The sequence below is a fragment of the Halichoerus grypus genome, chromosome 4, assembly GCF_964656455.1.
Source record: "Halichoerus grypus chromosome 4, mHalGry1.hap1.1, whole genome shotgun sequence".
NCBI classification, from domain to species: Eukaryota; Metazoa; Chordata; class Mammalia; order Carnivora; family Phocidae; genus Halichoerus; species Halichoerus grypus.
In genome coordinates, this window is record NC_135715.1 from 23293588 (window position 1) to 23320316 (window position 26729).

Consider the following 26729-nt stretch of genomic DNA (forward strand, 5'->3'; position numbering starts at 1 on the left):
ACGGTTAGGCTTTACATAACATTTGTTGTTCCGTAAAATTAATTTTAGTGATGGTCATATTTTGAGAATATAAAGCTCCATTCAGGACACTGTGAAGAATTTTGAAAATACAAACCACCATGAGTGTGATGACTTAATTTCTAACATTTCTCATGGCAATCAATCCAGGTATATAGTCAGCCAAAATTTTTTCAATAGTGTATGATATTGGGACCTAATTTCTATTGCAGTGAGACATCCTTCAAAAAAGCCATCAGCGGGATCTTCCTCGTTATAAATGTGCATGGCTTCAAACTTTAAAGCAAAGAAAAAATAAAAACAATTATCCAAATAATCCATTTATTAACAATTATTATCACTTTGTTAAGCTTAAAGAGACATAACATTATATACAAACTCTCATAAATGAAAGATATATTGAACAATGAAGTCAAATATAGTAAATATAGAGCATTAGAAGATAATCTTTAAGATTATCAGTAAAGTATTTGTGTACATGCACCGGAATAGGAAGTAAATGATTTTATTATTGTTGTGTACCCTGAGATATGGCATGGACCTCAATCTTGGGCACACATATTTTACTCTAACCTACGCCCCAAGTATTTTCCCAAAATTTAAATTTAATTTCTATAATCTTTGTCTAATGGCCCCCATTTCTATAAAATGGAGTGAAATTCTGTGACTCATTCTTGTCTACTCCTATTACCTATCTTATTTGGGTATTCAAAGGAATGATTTGCCTTTTGTTTTTCAACTACAACTGTATAAGGCAATCCTTTCATATCAAATAAAAACAACAACAACAACAACAACATTGTGGCTTATGTAAACTGTCATACTTCCCACAAAGGGCTTTCTATAGTCCAAAGATAACTTCTAGAAATTTTTGGAAATTATTTTCTAATCTTACTCATTTCAAAGTTTTCTCCCTTAATGTTTGCTTTATTAGACTCAGGAAAAATATGACCAAAAGTTCTTATTTGCAAAAAAGTTTCTACTGTTAAAATGTTCCCAGAAAAAAAGGAGAAGCACAAAGTCCCAAGGAAGAAAAATGAGCTCCTTTTCTTGGCAATCAAATGACTATTTGGAACCAAGGATTAAATGAAGTAAAATTTTAGTTACACCTCCTCTTCTTTTTCTAAAAGTAAACAGACACTGAACTATTTTTAAGGTGTTACAAAATCAAAGGTTATAAAAGTGTTACTTTTCCAACTTGACATTTCTTACTGATCGTAACTCTAAAAAAAATAAAGTTCTATATTTCAAATTTACTATACCATTGTTAGGATTATATGATTTAAAGTAAAGAGGAAGAGAAAAAAAACTAATCATCTGAAAGCCAGGTACTTTTCTCTGATATTCTTTCTTATGTTCCTTTTAAAAACATTGTACTGTATTTAATATTTTCTTTTTATCCAGGTGTACACTATGCTAACTTTCTAATACCCAGTTTTTTTTTCCACCGGATACCTTTGCTCTGTTTCCCTTAAAACTTTGGTATTTACTCAGGATTCTGCCTTTGATCAACATGTTTTCTTACTCACTGAGAGATTTAATCTAGGCATATGTTTCTCTAAAACAACTACCTATAGAATGTCAAAAATATATTTCTAATATGGATCTTTTACAGACATATTTAGACAACTACATCTCCATCTAGATATTTTCCCATGTATAGTGATTACAGATACTATTTGTATAAAATGTTACATGTTGGGGACTAGGACAGCTTCAAAACATAATACTGTGCATTTACCCTACCACACATTGAGGTAGCTGTTGGAATTTGTCTTTGGCAGATAATAATATTATTGAACATTAATCAATGTTTCCCATAGACCTGGTGCTATTCTAAACACCACCTTTCTTATAATGTATCATTTAATCCTCACAATCAATGAATCAGTAGATAACATCATTGTCCCATTTTACATTGGAAATTTAGCTCAGAGAAATTTAGTAATTTGCCAAAAGTGACACAGTGAAAGGCTTGCTGCTTTTGTTAATTAATCTGATAGTTGTTTTATTACAAACCCTATACTTTACACCTACACTATACTGACCAGCACAGGCCCTCAATTCGATCTCATAAAAATATATATTCATGTTTTCCTCACTACCATCTTGTTATCCTATATTTTAATTTTTTTATTCCTAATACCATGAAAATATGTCTAACATTAAACATGGACTGCGTCTATCTTTTATGTAGCATTTAATTTTTGATATATTCTTCCAGTATTCTCCTTATAGTTCTCACACTTATTGCTTTCTTTGAATCAGCACTGTTACTGCTTAAATCCATCTTTTCACTCTAGGACTAAAGCAATAATCTCTTCTATATTGTCTTGTTGAGATTATTAGAAACCCCTTCTAACCTGCCCTATACTCTCTGAATCAAAACACTTAAAAAATCTTACAGAAGCATATCACCAAAGTGTTTTAACATTTTAGTAACTTTTCATCTCACATAATTTTATAGGACAATATGACTTTCTCCTTCCCATAATTTTAAACACAGAGCCTATTATTAACCCTTCTGCTTGTCATAACAAATTATATAGACTTAATTAAATGAAATATCCCATTCCATGACTCCAGGCTTTTGTATGTGCTGGTGTCCCCTCAAACTGGAATGAACTTTTTTTTTTTTTAAGATTTTATTTATTTACTTGAGAGAGAGAGAGCATGAGTGCGGGGAGAAGCAGAAGGAGAGGGACTAGCAGACTCCGTGCTCAGCGACTTGAGGTTCCATCCCATGATCCTGAGATCATTTACCTGAGCCAAAATCAAGAGTTGGACACCCAATTGACTGAGCTACCCAGGGATCCCTGGAATGAACTTCTATATCTAAGGTACGTCTATTAATCTCTTTGTTCTGCCATCCTTGATCATAATTCCATTTATAATTGATCGTTTTCACCTTTGTTTATCATTGTATCTTTATGCCAAGCATTGTTTGGTGCTATATTTTTATATGGGTGTGTGTATATGTATATATATATATATATATATATATATATATATATATATATGTTTCAATTATAGTACCTAAGATAATCTATCACAATAATTATTTAATATAGTTCCCATTTGAATATGAACTACATTTGTGAAGAGGAATCATAGGACTTACTATGGAGAGCAAAGAAAATGGAAAATTTAAGAGTGACTTTCAGAATTACAAGTTTGGATGACCAATTGTCACTGGAAGTATTTGGGATAGTAAAAAGAGGCAGAGAAATCAATTTGGATGGATTTTTAATTTTTCTTAAATTCCATTTTGTTCTGATATTTTGCTGAAGTTTTACTATAACCATTAGCCCAGAAACAATTTCTTTATAATAGGATACAAAGTCATTTGTATACTTTGATTAAAACTACATTATAAGGAACACATTTGAAGGAAGAAAAGACTAAAATTAAATTTTAGAAAATTCTTTCTTTTTTTTTTAGATTTTATTTATTTATTTGTCAGAGAGAGAAACAGAGAGAGAGCACAAGCAATGGAAGCGGCAGGCAGAGGGAGAAGCAGCTCCGCGCTGAGCAAGGAGCCCGATGTGGGGATTGATCCCAGGATCCTGGGATCATGACCTGAGCTGAAGGCAGACACGTAACCGACTGAGCCACCCCACCCAGGAGTCCCTAGAAAATTCTTATATGTGAACCATTTCCACATGTAGTTGAATTGTCTATGCAATAATTGGTTATTGAAAGTTACTCATACCATTGGCATTAGATGAAGAAAAATATAAATTTAGACAAAAAGGAGAAAAAAAATCATTGTTTTTAAAATGTTGCCATGCATGTCATCTATATATATGGTTTTGAAACGATATTCAACCAATTAAAATACTGTTTCAATATAGTTGCCAATGAAGGCCACTTTCATAACAATCATTTCATATTCATTGTACACTTAGTAAAGGGACACAATATAGATTTTGTAATTTTAATCAATTTTTTCAACTTTACTAAATTTACAAATAAAAAAGGGGGTCAAAATAAAAAAGGATACACTTAAAAAATAATAGTTGAAATTCCTCAGATGAGACATAAGACATAATTTTAAGATTTAAAAGTTCAGTGAACTTCAAGCAGGAAAATTACAAAATAAACCTTGTTTAAGAACATTTCAAGTAAACTGCTACAAAGGAAAAAATACCCAGTAAAAACATCCCTAAAAAATATAAGAGAAATAAAGACTTTTGCAGCTAATCAAAAAACTGAAAACTAAATAAAAAAATTAAGAAAGTCTGTTGCCAGTACACCTACAAAATATGTTATCATGCTGAATGAGACCATATGAAAATTAAGATTTTACGGAAAGATTGAAGAGCTTAAATACATATGGCCATTTAAAAGAAAAAGTCTAACATCTTGTAGATTTATAATGATAAAATTCATAATAGCAATTGTAGCATAAAGGTAGAGAGGTAACAAAATTACACAATTGTAGGTTTTCTGAATTTTAGGTGAAGTAGTACAAAAATAATTATGAGTAGATTGTGAAAAGTTAAGAATGTATACTGTAGTTTCTTGAGCAACCACGAAAACAAATAATACAAAGTGGTAAAGTAAAAAGTCTACTGGTAAATTAAAATTAATTTCTAAAAATTATTTAAAGACAGGGACACCTGGGGTCGCTCAGTTAGTTAAGCGTCTGCCTTTGGCTCAGGTCATGATCTCAGAGTCCTGGGATGGAGCTCCACATTGGCCTCCCTGCTCAGCGGGGAGTCTGCTTCTTCTTCTCCCTCTCCCTCTTCCTCCTCCCCTCTGCTCATGCTTTTTCTCTTTCTCTGTCTCTCTCTGTCTTTCTCAAATAAATAAATAAAATCTTTAAAAAAATAAAAATAAATAAAAATTATTTAAAGACTAACAAGTGTCACCTAAGGAAACTTTAAGTAAATTAAAGAAGTTGTTTTTTTTTTCTCTTTAGCATTTTGCATATTAACCATATAATACTTCCTTTGCCCTAATTATATATAAAAACAAAACAAACAAGCAAAAAAATAACTACAACCATATCTAAGAAAGAAGGTGGACAAAAGCTCCCATGCTTTTATTCTCTGAACCTGATACAGCTTAAGTACTCTTTCCTCCACTCTCCCCAAATCCCACTGTCCCCCCACCCCCCACACACAAATCATTACCTTGAAAGATGTTGTAACTAGGGGTGTGTTATGGTGTAAAGATAATGGAGAACTGTTAATTAGATTATTCCAGTTAATAGAAAGTAATTATGTATTTGCACAGCTGCATTTATGAATGGTCTAGGCAGTTTTTAATTTTAAGGTGTGTTAGAGAGTTCTGAGATAACCAAATATATATATCTTGTACCCTCAACTCTATAATTAGAGATTTTTCTCTTATTTATGAAGTCTTCTTGATCTCTATGAGTTTCTAAAAATTCAAAGGGTATTTAAAAGGAGGATTAAGAACTATGAGCAAACAAATGGTACAACAGTTAAGAAATCACAAAGAACCCAAATCAGGAAAGCAAATTATGCATTTGCTTTGTAATCTTAATCACCCCCAGCTTTTTAAGATAGTTTCTACATCTGTAAAATGAAAGGATTGAATTAGATGGTAATAAAAGTATTTTAGTCCTGAAATTTCATTATTATGATAATAGACACCATTTCTGAGGCATAAACCAAGTGTTTCACATATATTACTTCATTTAAGCTTCATTACAAACTGTAAGGGAGATATCATTAACCCTATATTAAAAAACATAAAATTAAATGTCAGAAAGTTATCTCTCCAGGTAAGAGCAAGAATCTAAACAAAATCAGACTTTGAAGCTATCAGCCTTATTTTAAGAATTTGTGGGTTATTGAGGTATATATTACTGAGTCAAAATGATAAAGTATTAAGGTAGAATGAGGTCAAAATCCATGTAGTGACCTAGTCAACATCTATTAAATACTTAATATGAGGATGCCATCATGTTTATTCTAAGCTAAACAAATATTTTTAAAAGCCTATATCAAGTTATCTTCATTATTCAATATTTTATTAAATTACATATTTTTTTTTTTTTACTTTTTGTTGTTTAAAAGCATTTTTGACAACTACAGAATGTATAAAGATCATGTCTGAGTAAGTACTCATTAATAACATACATCTACAAAATAGCAATTGATCAAATGAATGCAAATAGATATGATTTTCAGTATTAATTTTTTTAAAGACTGTTTTATTTTTTATTAGAGAGAGCTTACAAACGGGGAGCAGCAGGCAGAGGGAGAGGGGGAAGCATGTGGGGCTCTATCCCAGGACCTCAGGAACATCACCTGAGCCAAAGGCAGATGCTTAACCATCTGAGCCACCCAAGCGCCTGATTTTCAGTATTATTTTAAGCCAGTATATAATACCTGTTTTCCTACCCCCACACTGGAGTGCGAACGAGAAGCAAAATCCTTTTTCCTGATTCTGCTTCTAAGCTCAAGCAAGGCCCTTTACTTTTTGGCAATTATTTTTTCTCTCATATATGATAAAGAGGTTAGAGTATGTTATCACTGATATTTCTACATTTTTTGACATGGCCGCAAAGTAGTATTTCGTGGGAGCAATGATGCTTAAGATGTTCAAATTATTTCATGGAAATTGATTTCATGTTGAAAAAAGTTTGAAAAATTCAGAGTTAAAAAGTTAACATTTTCTAAAGCCTTTTCTTTTTCTAAAGCGACTGTGACTCACAGAAGATGATGAAGCATAAAATTTTCTAAAGATGATTGATCTGTGAGACACACTTCAGGAAATGATGTTTCTAATTCCTCTTTTCTTTAGCTAATTAGTACACATACAGGACAGAAAGATTCCATTCCAAATTATACAGAAAACCTAAATGAGATGTAATTTTTTTAAATTTAATTAAATTTACATGTTGTTTGGAATTTTGATCTCTCCCAGATTAAATACTTTAAAGGAGTCTAAGAAGAGTGAACTATATTAAAACTCATCAAACAAAAAGCCAACATCTGCTTATTTTTTTTTCTTTTATAAAAGATGGATACAATTGAACAAGCTTTTTAGGAAAGCTTATGAATATCTTGGAAGGAAATAATAATGGCAACATTTACTGAATCTAGGACGGTGTTTTTTAATAAGCACTAGGTAATTGTAACTAATATTTTGGTGGACAAAAACAAAGAAAAAGGAAACAAACTCTGCTAGTAACACTTGAAAGGATTAGATGCTTTATTTTCTATTCCTCAGCCATTGATCATTTGCTTTTTTTTTTTTTTCACTTTTGACGTTTTGGCTTAATGTTCTTGAATCTCATGTCTGCTAGCTTAATACAGATTCCTTCCCCTCAAGCATAGTAGATCAGTAATAACTGTATCTTTCCAAAGAATGCAGTGTTTTATGTAAGTGAATGTAAACTGATTCCCTAGAAGATCAAAACACAATTCTTCTATTAAAGATATTTGTAGGGAAAAATAGATATGAGCTACAGTCCAAATTGATTCAGAGTTTAAATATGATTTTAATAAATGCAACATTTAAATCCCATGTAAATGTTTCTCATTAAATTCTAATGTGCATACACTATGTGAGTACTACAGACAAGTAATTTACTTATATCATTTTATGAAATGGATCTTCTGTAAGTTGTTTTTGAGTTGGAAACATTGGTCATGTTTTGATAACATTACTTCATTACACTTTAATTAGCATTGTATAAACCACGTAAGGTTTATAAAACATGTTAATAATGTAATCTTGGAAGACAAATTTTTTGTACTATGGCTGTAACATTACTTATTACGCAGCTTTAATTAAAGCCTACCATTTCACAAACAAATTTATCTGTTCAAATACCAATTTTATGTTGTATATTTTTTATGTTCTCTTAATAGCCAAAAATAAAGTACTAAACAGTGTATCACCAAAGACTTTTTACTCCATTATGTGCTCTTAGGTGGATGATACAGTAATAATAATAATAATTATTATAATAATAGATAATTGACATAACATATTTCTCCAATTAGAAGTCACACATATTTTTTCAGATTGAAAACCTCCAGCCAACTGTATTTTCCATCTACCAGAGAGAATATAAAGCTTATTAAAAAAAATTTGTGAAATTACCATTGTAAAGATGTCATAATCACAGTGAGGTTCTGGAAATAAGCTAAATAAACAATAGGATACAGTCTTGAAGTTGAAATATAAATGTCCACTAAGATGCCCAATAATTACAGAAAGATCTGATGGGGGTAGCCCCTAATGAATGTAGAGAAGGAAATCTGAGTTAGCTGTAGAAAGCAAGAACAATACAATGGAGGGAGGAATAACACCATGGCAGTTCTTGTGTGGGAGAATGGGAAAGTTTTAAGAGGCCTGAGTGATAAAATTAATGACGAGAATAAAATCGGGAGTCCGCACAAGATCTTGTAGGCATTTGGGTATCGAAGTAGAGGTCTGTGAAAGAAAATGTGGAACAGCTGGTAAGTATTTTTAAACAAAATATTAAAAGATAAAGCTTATGGAAGGGAGAACAGGCTTTCATGAGAAATAACAATCTAAAAATTTCCAAGGGAGATTCCATGTGTTAACAAAGTTTTCAGATTAATTGTTATTGTATTAAGGACTCTGAAATCTTCTTGGGGTCAGTATTCTTTTCTGGAAATCTCAAAGAAAATTATCTTTGGAGGCGAACATGTGTTTATTTAGCCTTACATACAGCTTTCATGTTGGCACTCACTTGCTCAAATATCTTCAAAGATTAGTGCTTCCTGAAAGAGTAAAATTTCTCTAACATCTGTTTGAACCTCTCAGTAACTGGCCAAATGTCATATTTTTAAAGAGGATTTACATTTTCTTTTTTATGAGTCTTTTAAACCAAGCTGAACTCACTAAAGACAGTTCAACCAACATTCCTTATACATTTCCTTTCTAGATCATACAGAATGCCTCTGATTGTTTTATTTCCATTCATCCTTCAGATTCGGTAAGTCTTCTTTAATTATTCCAAGGTACACTGAGTAAGGACTTATTATTCCAAGGACTGATAAGTCTTCTTTAATTATTCCAAGGTACACTGAGCTCTTCTTTTTCAAAAATTTAATAGTGCTTATCTTGACTAGAGAAGCATAAGATTTGCAAGCTGCCATATTTTAATAGTTAACTTTTATGCATTTTTCCCAACAAAACAATGATATGCTGTGGCTTATTTATTGTAATATATTATCAGTTATAAATTTAATCAGAGGATTATAGAATACTCCCCTTGCCCCTGATTTTACCACCACACCAACAGGACTCCAGTATAATAACAAGAATTATACCTGAGTTGCAAGGCAGACTTCCCCTGAAGAAGAGTAATTAAGAGAAGCACAAAGTCAAAGTAGAGACAAAAATATTAAGCACAGTTGAACTCCTATCCAGATTAACATAAATCCTCACGCTTAGTTCCTAGTACTATATATAGTATATATATACGTGTGTGAAAAAAACAGTTTGAGGAGACAAAGCAATCATGAGAAACACACTCAGATATGACACGGATGTTAGAACTATCAGAGAGGTTTAAACGATTGATTGATATGCTAAAGCGCTCTGATGGAAATAGTAGACAATATGCAAGAGTAGATAAGTAACAAAGAGAGAGATGGGAAGTTTAAGAAAGACTAGAAAAGAACCATTCAGAATAAAAAACACAGTGACAAAAATGAAGAATGCTTTCAATAGGTTCATCAGTAGATTTGACACGATCAAGAAAAGGAACAGTGAATATGAAGAAACTTCTAAATTTGCAAAGAAACTTCTGAAACTAATGGCATTATTTGGTCTCTGTCCCCTTTTCTGGCACAAAGTTCCTAAAACTTGGAATTTCCTGTGAGGAGAGTGGTATTGGTGTTTTTGTTATGGTAATAAGGTGACTTTTGGAATGCCCTCACCTAAAGAACCAACCACACTGGAGAAGCCCACCATGTGATTAGAAGGCTGGAACTTTTTTTTTTTAATTTTTATTTTTGTTAAAGGTTTTATTTATTTATTTGACAGAGAGAAAGAGAGAGAGAGAGACAGAGTACAAGCAGGCGGAGCAGCTGGGGGAAAGGGAGAAGCAGGCTCCCCGCCGAGCAGGAAGCCAGATGTGGGGCTTGATCCCAGGACCCTGGGATCATGACCTGAGCTGAAGGCAGATGCTTAACCGACTGAGCCACCCAGACGCCCCAAGAAGTTAGGAATTTTTAGTCTCACCCCTGTCTTCTGGGGAGGGAAAGGGGCTGAAGGTTGAATCAATCATCAGTGCTCAATTATTTAATCAGTCATGCCTATATAATGAAGCCTCCATAAAAACCCACAAAAACTGGGTGTGGAGAGCTTCCTGGTTAGTCAACACGAGGAGGTGCTGGGAGAATGGTGCCCTGAAGAGGGCACAGAAACCCCACCACTCTTTCCCCACACTTTGCCCTATGCATCTCTTCCATCTGGCTGTTCCTGACTGGTCCTTTCATACCAAACTGAAAATCCAGTAAGTAAAACATTTCTTTCAGTTCTGTGAGCTACTCCAGCAAATTAGTCTACTCTGGGAGGAGGTTGTAGGAACAGAAGCACAGGTAACAGCCTGAGCTTGAGACTGGCATCTGAAGTTGGGTGGTGCGCAGTCTTGTAGGATTGAGCTCTTAACCTGTGGAATATGATGGTGTCCTTCTGTAGATGGTGCCAGAATTGAGTTGAATTCCTAAACACCCTGGTGACATCCAAGAATTGTTTGGTGTTATGTGGCCTGCTCCTCCCCCCACCCCACACACGTTGGAACTGGGTTTAGGGACCCAAAATACCAAGAAACATAACATATCCACATTTTGAGCCGTTCCCTGGGGAGTCCCAGCTAGGTACTATTTTCTGCAAGAATAACTGCTATCCTGACATCTAAGATTATAAATTAGTTTCTTTTCTTTTTTTTTTTTCTTTTTTAAGATTTTATTTATTTGACATAGAGACACAGCGAGAGAGGGAACACAAGCAGGGGGAGTGGGAGAGGGAGAAGCATGCTTCCCGCTGAGCAGGGAGCCCGATGCGGGGCTCGATCCCAGGACCCTGGGATCATGACCTGAGCCGAAGGCAGACGCTTAACGACTGAGCCACCCAGGCGCCCCATCTTTTCTTATTTTTTTGATCACCTGTGTTAAATGGTGCTATTTTTAGGCTTTGGTTTATTTTACCCAACATATCAAATTTATTGATTTAATTACATTTTAGAGTAATATTAACATTTTTGATACCTCTGTGGTCTCTGTTGATTTATTCTTCTCTATTTCTAATGTTAGTAACTTGTGTTTTCTCTCTCTCTCTCTTTTCTACCTAAGTTCTAGCTAGTAGTTCATGAATTTTATTAATCTTTCAAAACACCAACATTTATTTTTGCTTTCTTTAGTTCACCTTTGTTCTCCATATCATTGAATTATTGTTATCTTTATCATATACATTTTTAATATCCTTAGGTTTGATTTGTATTTTTTTTTGCTCATAAAAATGCAGCTTAAATCATTGAATTTTAGCTGGTTTACATTTTCTTCTAAACATTGCTTAACTGCATTTCACAATACTTGATATGTCATGTCTTTATTATCTCTCGGTCAAAATATGCTCTTGTTTCTAGTATGACCTTATATTTGACCTTGGGTTATTTAGATGTGTGTTACTTCATTTTCAAATTGTTAGCATTTTTCTAGTTTTATTTTATTATTTAACATAATGTTACTATGATCAGAGAATATACTCTTAATAATTTTGATCATTTTTAAGTTGTTTAAGTGGCTTTATGTATGAACTAGAACTTTATAAATGTTGCAAGCATTCTTGAAAATGTATTCTGCAGTTATTGAATGCCGCATTTTATATATGTCAATTATGTCAAACTTGTTTATTTTGTTATTTATATTAACTAGAAATTTATTTGTATACTTGTTCTTTTGCCTTTTGAGAGAGAGGTGTGTTAAAGTCATTTACTATGCTTTATAATTAGTTTATTTATCCTTTTAGTTCTATTGATTATGGCCTTGCACATTTTAAGCTATCTTATTAAGTATATAAAGATTTAGAAAACTATATTTTCATCCCTCATTATACATTTCATATTTCCTTTTCTCAAAGACAGCTTCTCCTCTGGACAAGGTTCTTTACCATGGTACAACACCAATCTTTTTCCTGAAATATCTGAGCCTTCATGTTCTTCCCATATTGTGTTGTTTCAGAATTATCACTGAGACCACAGTCCTAAAAGTGTTTGCAGTTGTCAATGTACACATATACCTTCTTGCCCACGTTGTTTTGCACTGGCTCTTTTCCCCTTTAAAATTGTGATCTAGTTCACACAATAATTCCTTTTTTTTCTTTCTTGTTTTTCCTGGGTCATAGGAAGTCCAAAATGGCTAGGTGGCAGTTTGAAATGTTCAATTTATTGGAAATGTTGTTGAGCCCCCAGTAGAATCTTTTTCCTTTAGAAATTAAGATTCTAAACAACAGAGGCTCAAGGTATAGAGGATGGAAGTAAAAATTTTAGAAGTTTGTAGTTACACTAGTAACTGGTAACACTCCCACTTCTACCTATTACTCTGTAGTTTCTGGACCCATATGTTCTAACAATGGGAGAAACAGCACAAAGAAATGTTTACTACATCAAAGGATATAGCAAATCTTATGGTACAGCAGCTTAAAGTTGCAAGGTTTATCTCCCAGCTGGCTGCCCGAGTCTTCTAGAGTCCATTCCATTCACTCTGAGACCTGTTGTTACTTCTCCATGAGAAACATGACAAAATCAGTTAACCTTCCCATGAAATCATCCCATTGTCTGATGTCTTTTTCTGTAAAATGAGTTTTTTGTTCAGAAACAGAATTGTATGGTGGCACCTGGGTGGCTCAGTTGGTTAAGTGTCTGACCCTTGAATTTGGCTCAGGTCATGATCTCAAGATTGTGAGATCAAGCCCCGCATCAGACTCTGTGCTGGATGTGGAGCCTGCTTAAGATTTTCTCTCCTACTCCCTCTGCCCCTCCCCCTCTAAAAAAAAGAAAGAAAATTGTATGGTATGCAATGGTAATTAAGAAGATATTCTGGTATTTCACGGTGGTGCTAATGTCAAAAGTATGGTGGACGACAGTAGCAAATCCACCCCCAGTATAAACATTTATTACAATGAAAACATATTGTCATATATACCATGATTGATATGGTCCAATGAAATTTACTATCCATGATTATTATACAGATGTCATATCAGGCATAGAACATTGTTCTCAGGGCCTTGACCACCCTGCACTGAGCTACAATCTACTGCCTGGTGTCAACATGTCATGCAGAATTACCTTTGAATGAAGTTCAATATTTTGTTATTCAATGATCTGGATGTTGAGAATAACCCACAGGCCATTAATGTGAGTAGAGGCAAAAGTGACAGTTCTGTGAAAAGAAGGAGCACTAGGAAATGAGTCACCAGCTCAAGCAATTCTTTGTGCCTTTAGAACCTGCTTGAAGGATCTAATTTTTCCAACTTCCACTAGATGTGTGCTGCAGTCTGACAGAAATTAGACTAGGTAGATCAGACAACACCCAATTTATGACAGTGTTTTAGTAATAATTGTCTTTTGATGTCCCAACTTCAAATATTAAACCTCTGTTAGATCTCAGTAGCAAATGAAGATCTATTTCCATGAGAATTATTTCTTAAAGTGTACGTGGATTTGCTCCAAAAGCCTAGGCGTCTGCATTGCTTTTTTCTTATTGATGTTTGACTGGTTCCCCGTATATTGTATATTATCTTGATCTGAGGAAAGGTAATACTAGGAACTCATAATGCTTCTTGTTTGCAATGCTTCTCGTCCTGAAGCAGAGACCAACAAGATAATATTATCTCTTGATGATGGAAAGCTAGAAGGTTCTTGGCAGCCTTATTTGTTATTCAGTAATAGGTTCCAGCAGCACACCTAAAAGTGTATCACCACATTCCATGGGATCCTAGTACCCCACATCTTAATCCTGAGTAGATTATTAATACCTTCATACTCAAGCAAATCAGAAAATCAATATTAGATTCCTATTTTATTGATACTTATTACCTGTAATTATTCTGGGTGCTCATTTTTGTTGATTTGTTTTAATTAATCAGAGTACAAAACATTTGCATTCTATAAATTAAGTGACTTTCAGAATAATCTAGAAGGTTGAAAATAAGTGTTACTTTGACCTTTCAGAGTTGACTCAAAATATGAAACAAACACGGCACTGCAGAACCAGGTTATCAAGAGAGCTGCTACTATAGTCAGTAATTGCTACCAAAAGAAAGATGTCACGATGAAGACACTCTCATTGTTGGCAGCAGAAGTATACCTCACCTGCTTTAATCAGCTCCAGCAGAAGGTGACCCTTACAATCATGCTTCCCAGTGAACATATCAGATCAGAACAAGTATGTCTTTTGTCTCCCTGTTGCCTTCTAAATGCAGCTTGAATTCATTTGATTGAGGAAATTTAAATCATATTTAAAATTCAGTAGATTTTAATGATTCCAAAAATGTTGATTTTAGCTTTCCAGTAGTATAGTAAGTCATATTTCATTCATACATACAAACCATATTCTCTGCAATACTTATTGCTAATACAATTTTAAGGGGATTACAGAAATGAGAAATACAAATTACATTATAAAATATAAGATTTACAGATCCCTTAAAAGATGCATTTAAATTAAGACGAAGCTGGGGCACCTGGGTGGCTTAGTCGTTAAGCATCTGCCTTCCTGCTCAGGTCATGATCCCAGAGTCCTGGGATTGAGCTCCGCATCATGATTTACATTAATCCATGAGTGGCTAATGTGTTATTTTGTTTCAGCTATATTTTTAGAGAATTGACACTCAAATCATTGACTTTCTCATGAAAGTTGCCAGATTGGTGGCACTCATGATAATGTCTAAGATTTAGCTCTCATTATAAGAAAAGAAGATTATGCTTTTTTCAAGCTGTATCCAAATGAAAGTGCTAATTGCTCACAATTGGATAATTTGTTTTCTATTATATGTTACATGGCTAATATAAAACAGATTTTCTAATATGTTGGTATATTATACAAAGTGTAATAATTTTAATATACAAATACTTTTTATTTTGATTTTTACTTTGTAGGGTGGCCGCATGCGAACTTTCTTGCTTTAATCTCCCCCATGATAAAGAAATATATATCATTATTTTTTTGGTGTTGTATTTAGAGCTGAAAGGTCCCTAATAATATTGAAATCAAGCTAATGTCTTATTAAAAAAAAAAAAGAAGCACACAGTCTGTCATTAATCCAGTCAGCTGATTTACACTAGGCAATTTCTGACTTTTAGATGAAAGAGAATCAATTAGAAAAAAGGAAAACTTTTAGATGTTTTTTGCATTACATAAAATAGCCAAAAAATGTGACTTCTGCATATGTGAAAATCAGTATTTCTAAGGAAAATTTTATTGTGATTAATAAGCTACCTTGTGTTATATATTAAGGTTTATATCAACCAATATTATATATTCCTATAGATTTCTGGCTTAAAATTTGTGTCAAATTCCATGCTAATTTCAGTAAAAGTTTGCTCTTGATTCTAATTCTTAATACATTAGAATCTTATGTTTAGAGGATCAGTTTTGATAAGGAGAAGAAAAGGAGAAAAAAGGAAAGGGAGGGAAAAGGAAAGAAAAAATGAGTGACAGAGACACAGAAAATGAGACAGAATTCTTTGTATTCTGATTGAATTTCCAATCCCTGATGCATGCCCTGCTTCTATGTGTAGAAAGAAAGTCTTATAATTTTCTATAAAATACTTTAGCCTATTGGAAGTAATTTTTGGTTATTTGCAACTAAATAAATGTTAACTGTTACAACATAGTATATTTATAATAAAATTTAAAATAATGAATTATATATGTATTTTTAAAATGTCAGAAATAAAAAAAAATGTCAGAAATAAGTGAGTGTACTAGGCAAATGTATCTATGACATGTTACTTACATTCAAACAATTCCTATGGTTACAACTCCAAAAGGAGAAAGAGAAATGCCACAATGATAGCATATATCAGAATATAGATGTAAGTTGAAATGTATTAGCACAGATAGAAAGGTATTAAGGAAAGCTGGAGCCCATGATCATTTTTCGTATTGCTTTGGTTACGGCAAACTAATTCAGTACAGGAACCACGGAATGAGTGCTATACCTGTCTGCTGAGCAGACTTTCCCCAAGTGTAGCTTCACTCTTTGGAATGAATTGGATCATATTCTCCTGGTGCAAATAGCAGGTTCTTATCAAATTATCAACTTTATAATTTATTGATAAGACTGTATTAGACCCAAAGCAAATGTATATGGAGTAGATGTGAATCAGTGATCTTTCCTTTGTGTAAATTAACCCTCTGTGGTTTACTAATCTTGCATTTTCTAGATTACAGAATAAAGAAGTCTTTCACAGCAATCATTTATTTTCACCCTCAGGCTTTTAACTCATACAAGGAGTCAGTTTCAATTAGATATTAGCTACTTTTGTGAAGATATTTTAGTGTAATGATCCATGGTGGCTTTACTGAAACCGTACTCTGTAAAGACTTCACAGTGAGAAAATATACATGTGATGAAGCATGGAGACTAGCTGGAATGTGTTCTTTTTTCTGTAAAGATAAGTTAACATACTTCCAAATAAGGAAATGTATTTAGTAAGAGAAGCTTAAAATGATGCAATGGATAATCTCTTCTAAAGGACCTAATAAGATCATTTGATATTAATTGACATAATACTCTATTATAGTATTATAATAAAGAGGATGTTTGAGAATCACTATTAGTATCATCTTTTTTAAAAGCAATGTCCACTGCTTTAAAGTGGGGCCTTTCATTTATATTTAATCTTGACAAAGACATCTTTCCTTTAACAAGTCAAGGGCTATTTAAATATTGGGCCATCCCATTTTGGGGGTCAGATTTAGAACTATAGTCATCCATTGTGCCTAATTTTAAAGTACTTTGTGTTCAGGGCACCTGGGTGTCTCAGTCAGTTAAGCATCCAACTCTTGGTTTCGGCTCAGGTCATGAAAATGGGGTCCTGAGACTGAGCCCCGCGTCAGGCTTCCCATTCAGTGTGTAGTCTGTTCCCTTTCCCTCTCCCTCTGCCCCTGTTCCTGCTCACACACTCTTTCTAAAATAAATAAATAAATCTTAAAAAAAATAAAGTACCTGTTCTATTGAACAAATAATCTCTCTCATTTTGTCAATTACTTTAAATTTCAACAAGAAAACATCCATATACAAGCTATCTTTGTGGATCAGTTTCTCCTAATTTACACAGTTTGGGGCAGGAAATTCTATATAATGAATGGAGACCCTATGATGTCAGAGGTTCAAATATTCATTTCTAGTTCTGTCATACTCTTGGCCTCCTTCCAAAGGCATTGACTTCATGAAAGAAAATTCCTTTATCTGTTTTAAGCACAATAATGCATTCTTTCTTTTTTTTTTTTTAAGATTTTATTTATTTATTTGACAGAGAGAGATACAGCGAGAGAAGGAACACAAGCAGGGGGAGTGAGAGAGGGAGAAGCAGGCTTCCCGCCGAGCAGGAAGCCCGATGTGGGGCTCGATCCCAGGACCCTGGGATCATGACCTGAGCCGAAGGCAGACGCTTAACGACTGAGCCACCCAGGTGCCCCAATAATGCATTCTTTCTTAAATGGATAGCTCTCTATTGGTATTTCTATTATTTTGGAAAATATACATCTGCTTCTTAAAATACAAAATAACATACTCCGCTTTGCATTAGATATGTTAAACATCTTTACTTAAAATGTATCTATGAAAAAACTAATTGGCAAATATTAAAACTTATTCTGTTACACATTTCATCCTCTTTATGTAATTTTTATTTTTTTATTTATTTTTTGCCTGTTTCATTTCTTTTTTTTTTTATTATGTTATGTTAATCACCATGTATTTCATCATTAGTTTTTGATGTCTTTATGTAATTTTTAAAGTTTCTTTACTAAAATGAGATGTAAGGAAAGGATCTTTTTAAAGTAAAAATAAAGTTAACTAATGACATTTAAATAATTTTTAAATTTTATAGTATTAAAGGACATATAAAGAAGCAGAAAAGCAATGTAAGAAGCTTTTGTTACATATAAGAAAGTTACAAACAAAATACAGCAAGATTTCTCACCTACATCAAATGTGAAGACAAGCAAAATATTCTCTTTTCTTTCTCCTTTTTTTTTTTTTTTTTATATGACCATAGTTACAATAATTCTTGGTTTTCCTCCTACTGATTTGAAGGTAGTTATCTTTGGGCCTGAGCAATTGCCAGAATTTGTTTTTGCAGCTTATTTGAGAAAAAAATGACATATAATATTGTTGATTTTGTACAAGTATATATTGAAAAATTATTACCACCATAGTGTTAGTTAACGCTCCATTTTACTACCATCATCATGGCTGATTTCAAGTTGCCTCAGTAAATGTAGAATTGGCAAGAGATACATTCAGTTGACTTTCACAAGCATGAAGAACAGGTTCCAGAACACAATTTGAAAAGGCTGATTTAAAAAAAAATAATAAAATTGAATTTAAACAAGATAAGATTATTAAGTGATATTTGAATAAAAAAGGAAAAATATATTTATGCAAGAAAGAAAAATGTATGGTTTGTATTTAAGAATTAGACCCTGTATTGTATTCTGATCCTTTAGCTAAAAGGAGATGTGTATGTGTGTGTGTGTGTGTGTGTACATGTGTGTGTGAAAATGTTTATCACTTTTCTCAAGAACTAGGAATGGTTTGAGATTTAAGCCAATTTACAGGTTAATTAAACTAGTTTGTCATAATTTCATGGATACTGGCAGAAGACATGTACCTCTTCGACCAGACACAATGAGCTTTATTGTAATACTTAGACAGTGACATCAGTGTTATATTTAGAGTAAATATAGTGATTATGAATATAGCCACACAAATGATCCTAACTATGAAAATAGAATATTAAAACTAGTGTGTGATAATTACTTTTAATATAATATTTGAAAAATTTTACATTTTTCACAGTAGCCCTTTCATTGTTAATCATATATTTTTGCTTTTTTAAAATTTTATTTTTCTTTGTTTTTTAAAAGATTTTTTATAGAAAAAATAATTCTAAAGTTGACTGGAAATACTGTCCATGTGACCAGTGATTTTTAAAAATAGCAGTAAAAATGATGAAGAGTCTATAGACTGGAGAGTTGACATGATAGAAAACATAGTGACTAGAAAACATTATGCCTAATTAATTACCTATTCAATGCTTTTCAACACTGAGAAATAATGGATATAAAATTATTGTCTCTAAGTTCCAAAGTTGCCCTCCTAATTAATGATATATGATTCTAAAACTGGGGCCCTGCAACCTACATGTATTTTCCCTTGTGTGGTTCTACCAATAGAATGTGCCAGGGGCTGCCTGGAATCTAGGCAGAAGGGAAATCTCCCCATCTGTATCACCTGGATAATGAGCACTTCCCTAGGCAGCTGCAGTTGGTTCTAGAAGTGGTTGGTTCCAATTTCCAGTCCCTTCTATGCCCGCAGAACCAGCCTCATTGGCATCCTTGAAGGCACCAGCTATAGCCTGGCTGTTCCCCCTCCTTAGTTCTTTGAGTTTCAGCTCTGCAGGCTCCTCCTCTGAACTCCTCATGTACCACCCCCAAGCTGGGCAGTGTCTCCTCCTAGGGTCAACTCGTGTGGGGCCCTACCTCTAAGCTTTAGAGTCTGTTAACCACATCTGCCTCCCTTTGTTTCCCCAGTCCTAGGGATGAGAGTCACTCTCTGCAGTTATTATTTCTGAGATACTTCAGTATCTCCATTTTGCTTTTACAGTGCTCTAAGTCCTACTACATCTGTTTAACCACTTTTCTATATTAAATTCTCTTTGTTAAAATAAATCCAGTGTCAGGAAAAAAAAAAACTTCATTAGGTAGAATTTGCATATGCACTGCAGATGTTTAGTGTTTTGTTAGCCCTACAAGGTAATTATCTTACTCTACCAATATATAGTGATAAGCAAAATATTTCCACACAGCCCAAACTTCTCTTCCAGGGGATTAGATAGTGTACTTAGAACTACATATAGTTCTAATGGAGAAGTAGAGGATTAGATACAAGATTTTAGTGGTCAACACAACAGGACCTGATCATGGATTCTATTTGGAGTTCTTAAAAAGGAAGGTTTCTGTCATAGGCCACTAAGTGACTAGATGTGTCAGTTACCAGGGGATGAAAGTTAGAAAAAGAAATACACTCAGAAATAGGGAAAATGGTATTTTTAGATGTTATTTTTGTAACGTAATATAATGTAACAACCATGCAAAAATTTCAAATGCTCTCAACATTTGAATATGCAGTTAGAGACTCAGAAATAAGGTCCACAGTGATATAAATAATTAAATTTTTTAGCAAAATGTTAGCAGTTAAGCCCTAGGAATGCATGAGATCCTCAAAAAAGCTAATTAGATAAAGAAGAGAAGCTAGATCTACAAACAAGGGGACTCACCAGTCAGGTAGAGGAGGAGAAGTCAATAGGAGAGGGAACAAGAAGTCAGAGAGATACCCAAAACAGACAAGACGAAACAAAGCAAAACAAAAAACATTGTAAAAAATACATGCGTTAGGGCGCCTGGGTGGCTCAGTTGGTTAAGCAACTGCCTTCGGCTCAGGTCATGATCCCAGAGTCCCGGGATCGAGTCCCACATCGGGCTCCCTGCTCAGCGGGGAGCCTGCTTCTCCCTCTGACCCTCTCCCCTCTCATGCTGTTTCGCTCTTGCTTGCTCTCTAATAAATAAATTTAAAAAATCTTTAAAAAAAAATATATGTGTTATACCATGGAAGCTAGGATAAGCTTAGAGAAATTAAAGAATTTAAAGAAGGAGTAAATTATTAAGTATGTGCTATATTGCTGAAACATCAAATAAGATGAAAGTTAGTCTTTTGGCGACCTAGAGGTCACAACTACATTATGTTTAGTTGGAATGACTGAATTTGGATGGGGTGGAAGAATAAATTAGAGGAGATTGAGGGATGTATGATGTCACAATAAGAAACACAATGTTTAGACTATATTTCTCTGGTCAGCCTCTCTGAGTCTATGAAGTGGTTCAGACCTTTTTAAATTAAAAAATATAAATGTATATATCCTATATATACACATATATTGAAAGATATATATATATATATACACATATATATATATATAACCTAAATAGTTGTAGTAGATGCAAGATAAATGAACTAGGATAAAGATTCTCACATCCAATATTTCCAATCAACTCTAGAATTATCTTTCTTAAAAAAAAAAAAGCAAGGAAAATGTAAATTTAAAAAGGCAAAAATAAATTATTAATATAATAAAAGGCTATAGTGATAAAAGTATACTTTGCAAATATTAAAATAATATTAAATAATGGTATTAAAATATTAATAACAAATATTAATAAATTTTAAATATTAAAGTACTTATTGCAAGCTAGTTTTAGTATTCAGTTTTCACAGTTAGGATCATTTGTGTGGGTATATTCATGATCACTGTTTTTGTTCTAAATATAACACTGATGTCTCTAAACTAAGTATTACAACAGAATGAAACTGTACAGTCCATTTATGTGAAATATTTGATACTCAGTACTATCTGTAACAAGAAAAATTTTAGTAGACATGCTCTAATTAATATTGGTGCAATTACCTACAAGGGTTTGTAAAGTGTCTATGCTTAAATATGTGGATGTGAATTAAGTCAAATAATTTTAAAATCCTAAATTACATCTTTGAGACAGGTCATTAATTCTTACAGACAAACTGAATGTAGTTACACTAAAACAAAGATCCCCTGCTCTTTCTAGGAAATAATGTTTACTTAGAACTAGGAAAGATCTTAGATTTTAGCATAATCCAGAATATGACTCCAAATTCACTCCAGTAAGAGGACTGTAATGATACAAAAATGGAGAGTTAAATAATGATCGGATTATAACCACAACTTTCCACACATTTGTGTAATAAGACCAACATATTTACATAAAAGCATAATTAGACCATACCTGAAATGGAGTTAACCATCCATCTTTATATTTATAGAAGTAGATAATTATTTGATTGTATCGCCAATCAATGAAAATTCGTCTATTTGACATAAAATGATTATCGTTGTTTTTATATTCCTAGTGGGCAGGATATTGTTCATTCTGGACATAAATAATGACAAGTTTATTTGTAAAGTGTTCATATGGAGATTCCTTTTGTTTGTGGCCCTTCTGAATATGAATAGAAAGGTTAAATTTCACCATAATTAAAGAAATACTGCTTTCCGAAGTAATGATGATTTTACTGTCCATGCTATTATATAAAAAATCAACTCATCTGAAATGTTATAATATTATATATACCACTGTCATATCACTGATTTTTCCCTCTAATTTAAAAATATTGTATTATTGGAGATGGAAACAGAACAAGATTTTTGTTGTTGTTGTTCTTTAGCATGTATTTTGTGCCAAGTGTCATGCAAACAACAAAGAATATGTTCAATGAAAGAAATAGTCACTGTTCCTGGAAATGTATAATCTAGAAGGAATATGTTCAATACATTATCATTTAAACAATAAGTTAGACATTTATGAAGTGGAGTGAGAGATTTAGGAGAGTGAGTATACCTAAATTCATAAACAATTGAGATTTAATTTAAAACAGGAGGGCATTTTGTGTGATTAAACTAAACAATATTTGCCTGATCATGTTATGAGCATCCTGATAATAAGCATATGAATAAGACCAGTATTAATAAATTAAATCATGTTCTAAATGATTAGTGTTGTGAAAATATATGCAATTTGGGCTTTGGATATTTAGAGAAATTTTCAAGAAATTGGGAAAATGGGCTGGTCTTTCTAGTAAGAAGTGAGATCAAGAGGATAGTTACAGACATACCTCATTTTATTGCTCTTCATTTTATTGCACTTCACAGAGACTACATTTTTTAGAAAATGAGTCTATTGGTACTATTTTTCCAACATCATTTGCTCACTTTGTTTTCTGTGCTACATTTTCATAAATTTCAAGTATTTCAAACCTTTTTATTATTACTATATTTTTTATGGTTATCTATGATCAGCGATTATGACTCAGTGCTTATGACTCAAGTTAGTATTTTTTAGTAATAAAGTATTTTTTAGTTAAGGTGTGTACTTTTTTTAGACATAATGATATTGCACACTTCATAAGATACAGTAAGCATAACTTTTATATGCACTGGAAACCAAAAAATTCATTTGACTCGCTTTACTGGGATATTTATTTTATTTCAGTGGTCTGGAACCAAGAAGACAATGTGTCAGAAGTGTGCCTCTATTTCCAAATATATATACAAATATGCAACAGTGTTGAGAGTGGACATCAGAGAGGAATAAAAATAATGGAATAAAAAATTTAAAATAACAAAATGACATGTATCTACATAGAAATCAGTTGTATGGACCCTGGAATACCAGGTTAAGAAACCCACTGCTCAGGGCGCCTGGGTGGCTCAGTCGTTAAGCGTCTGCCTTCGGCTCAGGTCATGGTCCCAGGGTCCTGGGATAGAGCCCCACATCGGGCTCCCTGCTTGGCCAGGAGCCTGCTTCTCCCTCTCCCACTCCCCCGCTTGTGCTCCTGCTCTCTCTATCTCTCTCTCTGTCAAATAAATAAAATCTTTAAAAAAAAAAATAAAAAGAAACCCACTGCTCATAGCAACACTATTGCATATTTCTACATATATTTGGAAATAGAGGCACACTTTTCACTCATATGTGGAATATAAGAAATAGCCCAGAGGATCATAGGGGAAGGGAGGGAAAACCGAATGGGAAGAAATCAGAGAGGGAGACAAACCATGAGAAACTCTTGACTCCGGGAAACAAACTGAGGCTTGTGGAAAGGGAGGTGGGTGGGGGGGTGGGGTAACTGGAGGGCATGTGTTGTAATGAGTTGGGTGTTATACGCAACTAATGAATTACTGAACACTACATCAAAAACTAATGATGTACTATATGTTGGCTATTGAATTAAGAAAAACCATTGCTTTTTGGGGCGCCTGGGTGGCTCAGGCGTTAAGCGTCTGCCTTCGGCTCAGGTCATGATCCCAGGGTCCTGGGATCGAGCTCCGCATCGGGCTCCCTGCTCAGCAGGAAGCCTGCTTCTCCCTCCCCCACTCCCCCTGCTTGCGTTCCCTCTCTCGCTGTGTCTCTCTCTGTCAAATAAATAAATAAAATCTTAAAAAAAAAAAAAAAGAAAAACCATTTTTTTTTTTTTTTTATACAGTAGGTAATAAAGGTGCTGGTGCAGATTGAAATCAGAAATGTGACATGATAAGGAGTTTTAGAAACATTAATCGAGTGGTGGCTGAGGAAATAAATTATATTACTATTTACGACAAGAAAGAATTACAACTGTAGACTATGAACAGTGTGGGGAATAGAAAAGATTAATGAGTGAAAATATAGAGTGAACTAAAGCTGGAAATCAACACTGGGAAAGCCTACTAGCTTTTTCATGCATGGGCTTGATAATTTTATACTGGGAGGTTGTCACAAAGGAAATAGTTTCAGAAATTTTAAAAAGAATAGACATTGCTTCAGGGGAATTTTTCTAGGAGAGTTGTCAAAATAAATAAGAAACTTGTAATCCCCAAAAGACACATGTTTTTCTCCTTGGCACAGATATGGTATATAAACCATAAAATATCTACATACATCTGTCATTCTTGACTGATAACTACTTCCATTAACTTGGATGCCTACTCATACCCTAGGTTTAAACATTCTTTGGAGGTTTGACTAGATCACTATTCAATTATGATAATACATAAAATATGTATGTTACCTTACATAATCAAGTAATCATATTTGTAGATTCTTTTCTATATTCTTTGATTTTCATTTGCTATTACTTTCTCCAGTTTCTTAATAACTTTTTTCTTTACTTCCCAATGATAGAGAAAGAAACATGATCATTAAAAAAGAAATCCAAACCAATGACCTACAATATTAAATAACTACTTGTTTAACTGAGTCCCATAAAAATGTACAAATTCTGATTAACATATACTATTTCAACTCTTATAAATCTCTCTTTTTAGGAAGTCTACAGAAATTTTGCACAGCAAATGTACTTAAAAAGGCTTATAAGTGCTCAATTATTGGACTTAACTTATGAGTATGTCCCAAAATATAGGGGAAATAGGGAATAATATTTTGGTACCAAAGTTGCTGACATGTAACAATGTTGAAAGGATTAAAAAGCAATTGTTATTTTCAATTTCAAATACATATACTAAAATAACTATATTTAATTATAATTTATTTTTATATTTTATTTTATAATAATTAAATAATCATATTCTATTAAAATTTCAACTTTAATTTGAAAATATTTCAAACTTACAAATTATTGAACAGTAGTATGACAACATCCTTATATATGTATATACTTCACCAAAATACACTAAATTTTAATAGTTTTTTCATAGTCTCTACACAAACACAGACACACATAAACACACACACACACGCACAACCTTTTGATGATTCAGACACTATATTTAGATGTCTAATTATATACATATATATGCAATTTATGTACATAGATATATAATTTGAAAGTAAGTTGTAGAATTTATGACGCTTAAACTATAAATACCTTGGTATGAGTTTTTTAACCGTAAGACTATTTTCTTACATAGCCATCGTAGCATTACCATATGTAAGAAAATAATCTGCAATTCTATAAAAAAAATTAACAATGCTAGAATATAGTTTAGATTATATATTCAAATCAGCTCATCTGACTATTGGTTTTTAAAAATGCCTTTTATAGCAGCCACTGCTCCTCCTCCTTATCCTCCTTCTCTTCCTCTTCACTCTACTTTTTAATAATTGGCTGTTACTCATATTTGATGCCTTTTGATCTAGATTAGTCCCTAAACCTTCTATTTATAAATAGTGTTAATTTATTAAAAAGGCCAGACAAGGTAGTTTAAAGCATATTCCATATTCAGAATTTGTCAGGTTGTTTCTTCATGATGAGATGCAGGTTAAAGAGTTTTGTGAGGCAAGAGTATTTTGTGAGGCACACGATGCCAGGCTTTACCATTATTGGTGACAATAAATTCGATCACTTAGATGAGAGGTTGAGTAACAAATCTCTCTTCATTCTGAAGGTGCCTTTTCCCCCTGTATATTAGCAAGTAACCATTCAAATCATACCCTTAAAACCATGAAAGTAACTATTCCCCTTACATTTTCTCCAATGGTTTTAGCATCTACTGATGGTTCTGGCTAGATTCAATTTTATTAGCTGGGATTGCAAAATGGTGCTTTTCTAATTCAACATTTTCTACATTTATTCACCAGCAATTTTCTCTAAAGCTTTTTTTTTGTTTATGTCTCCTCCCTTTCTCTCACCCTTAAAAGTCACTATGTACTCCTATCTTTTTTTTTTTTTAAGTCAGTGTGTTATAATTCACTATTGTCATTAGTTTTTATTTTTTATTTATTTTTTTAATATTTTATGTATTTATTTGACAGAGAGAGAGTGAGAGCACAAGCCAGGAGACAGAGGGAGAAGTAGGTTCCTCGCTGAGTGGGGAGCCCGACATGGGACTCGATCCCAGGACCCTGGGATCATGACCTGAGCCGAAGGCA

At 33.2% G+C, this 26729-nt stretch overlaps 1 protein-coding gene across 4 annotated transcripts in view; it reads left to right on the top strand.

Annotated features, from left to right (window-relative positions):
* Positions 1-26729, top strand: part of LOC144381465 (uncharacterized) — a 68071-nt gene that overhangs the window by 4202 nt on the left and 37140 nt on the right. The window contains exons 2-5 of one of the 4 annotated variants that reach the window (XR_013446706.1): positions 2661-2858; positions 8918-8968; positions 14216-14429; positions 17528-17880. Coding sequence is in view for 2 of the 4 variants with exons in the window: in XM_078069960.1 (XP_077926086.1) it covers positions 2692-2858; positions 8918-8968; positions 14216-14429 (432 nt within the window). In the remaining 2 variants the exon portion in view is untranslated. Of the gene's footprint in view, positions 1-2660; positions 2859-8917; positions 8969-14215; positions 14430-17527; positions 17881-26729 lie in introns of those variants that run through there. The other 3 variants (XR_013446707.1, XM_078069960.1, XM_078069961.1) reach the window with 3 other exon arrangements.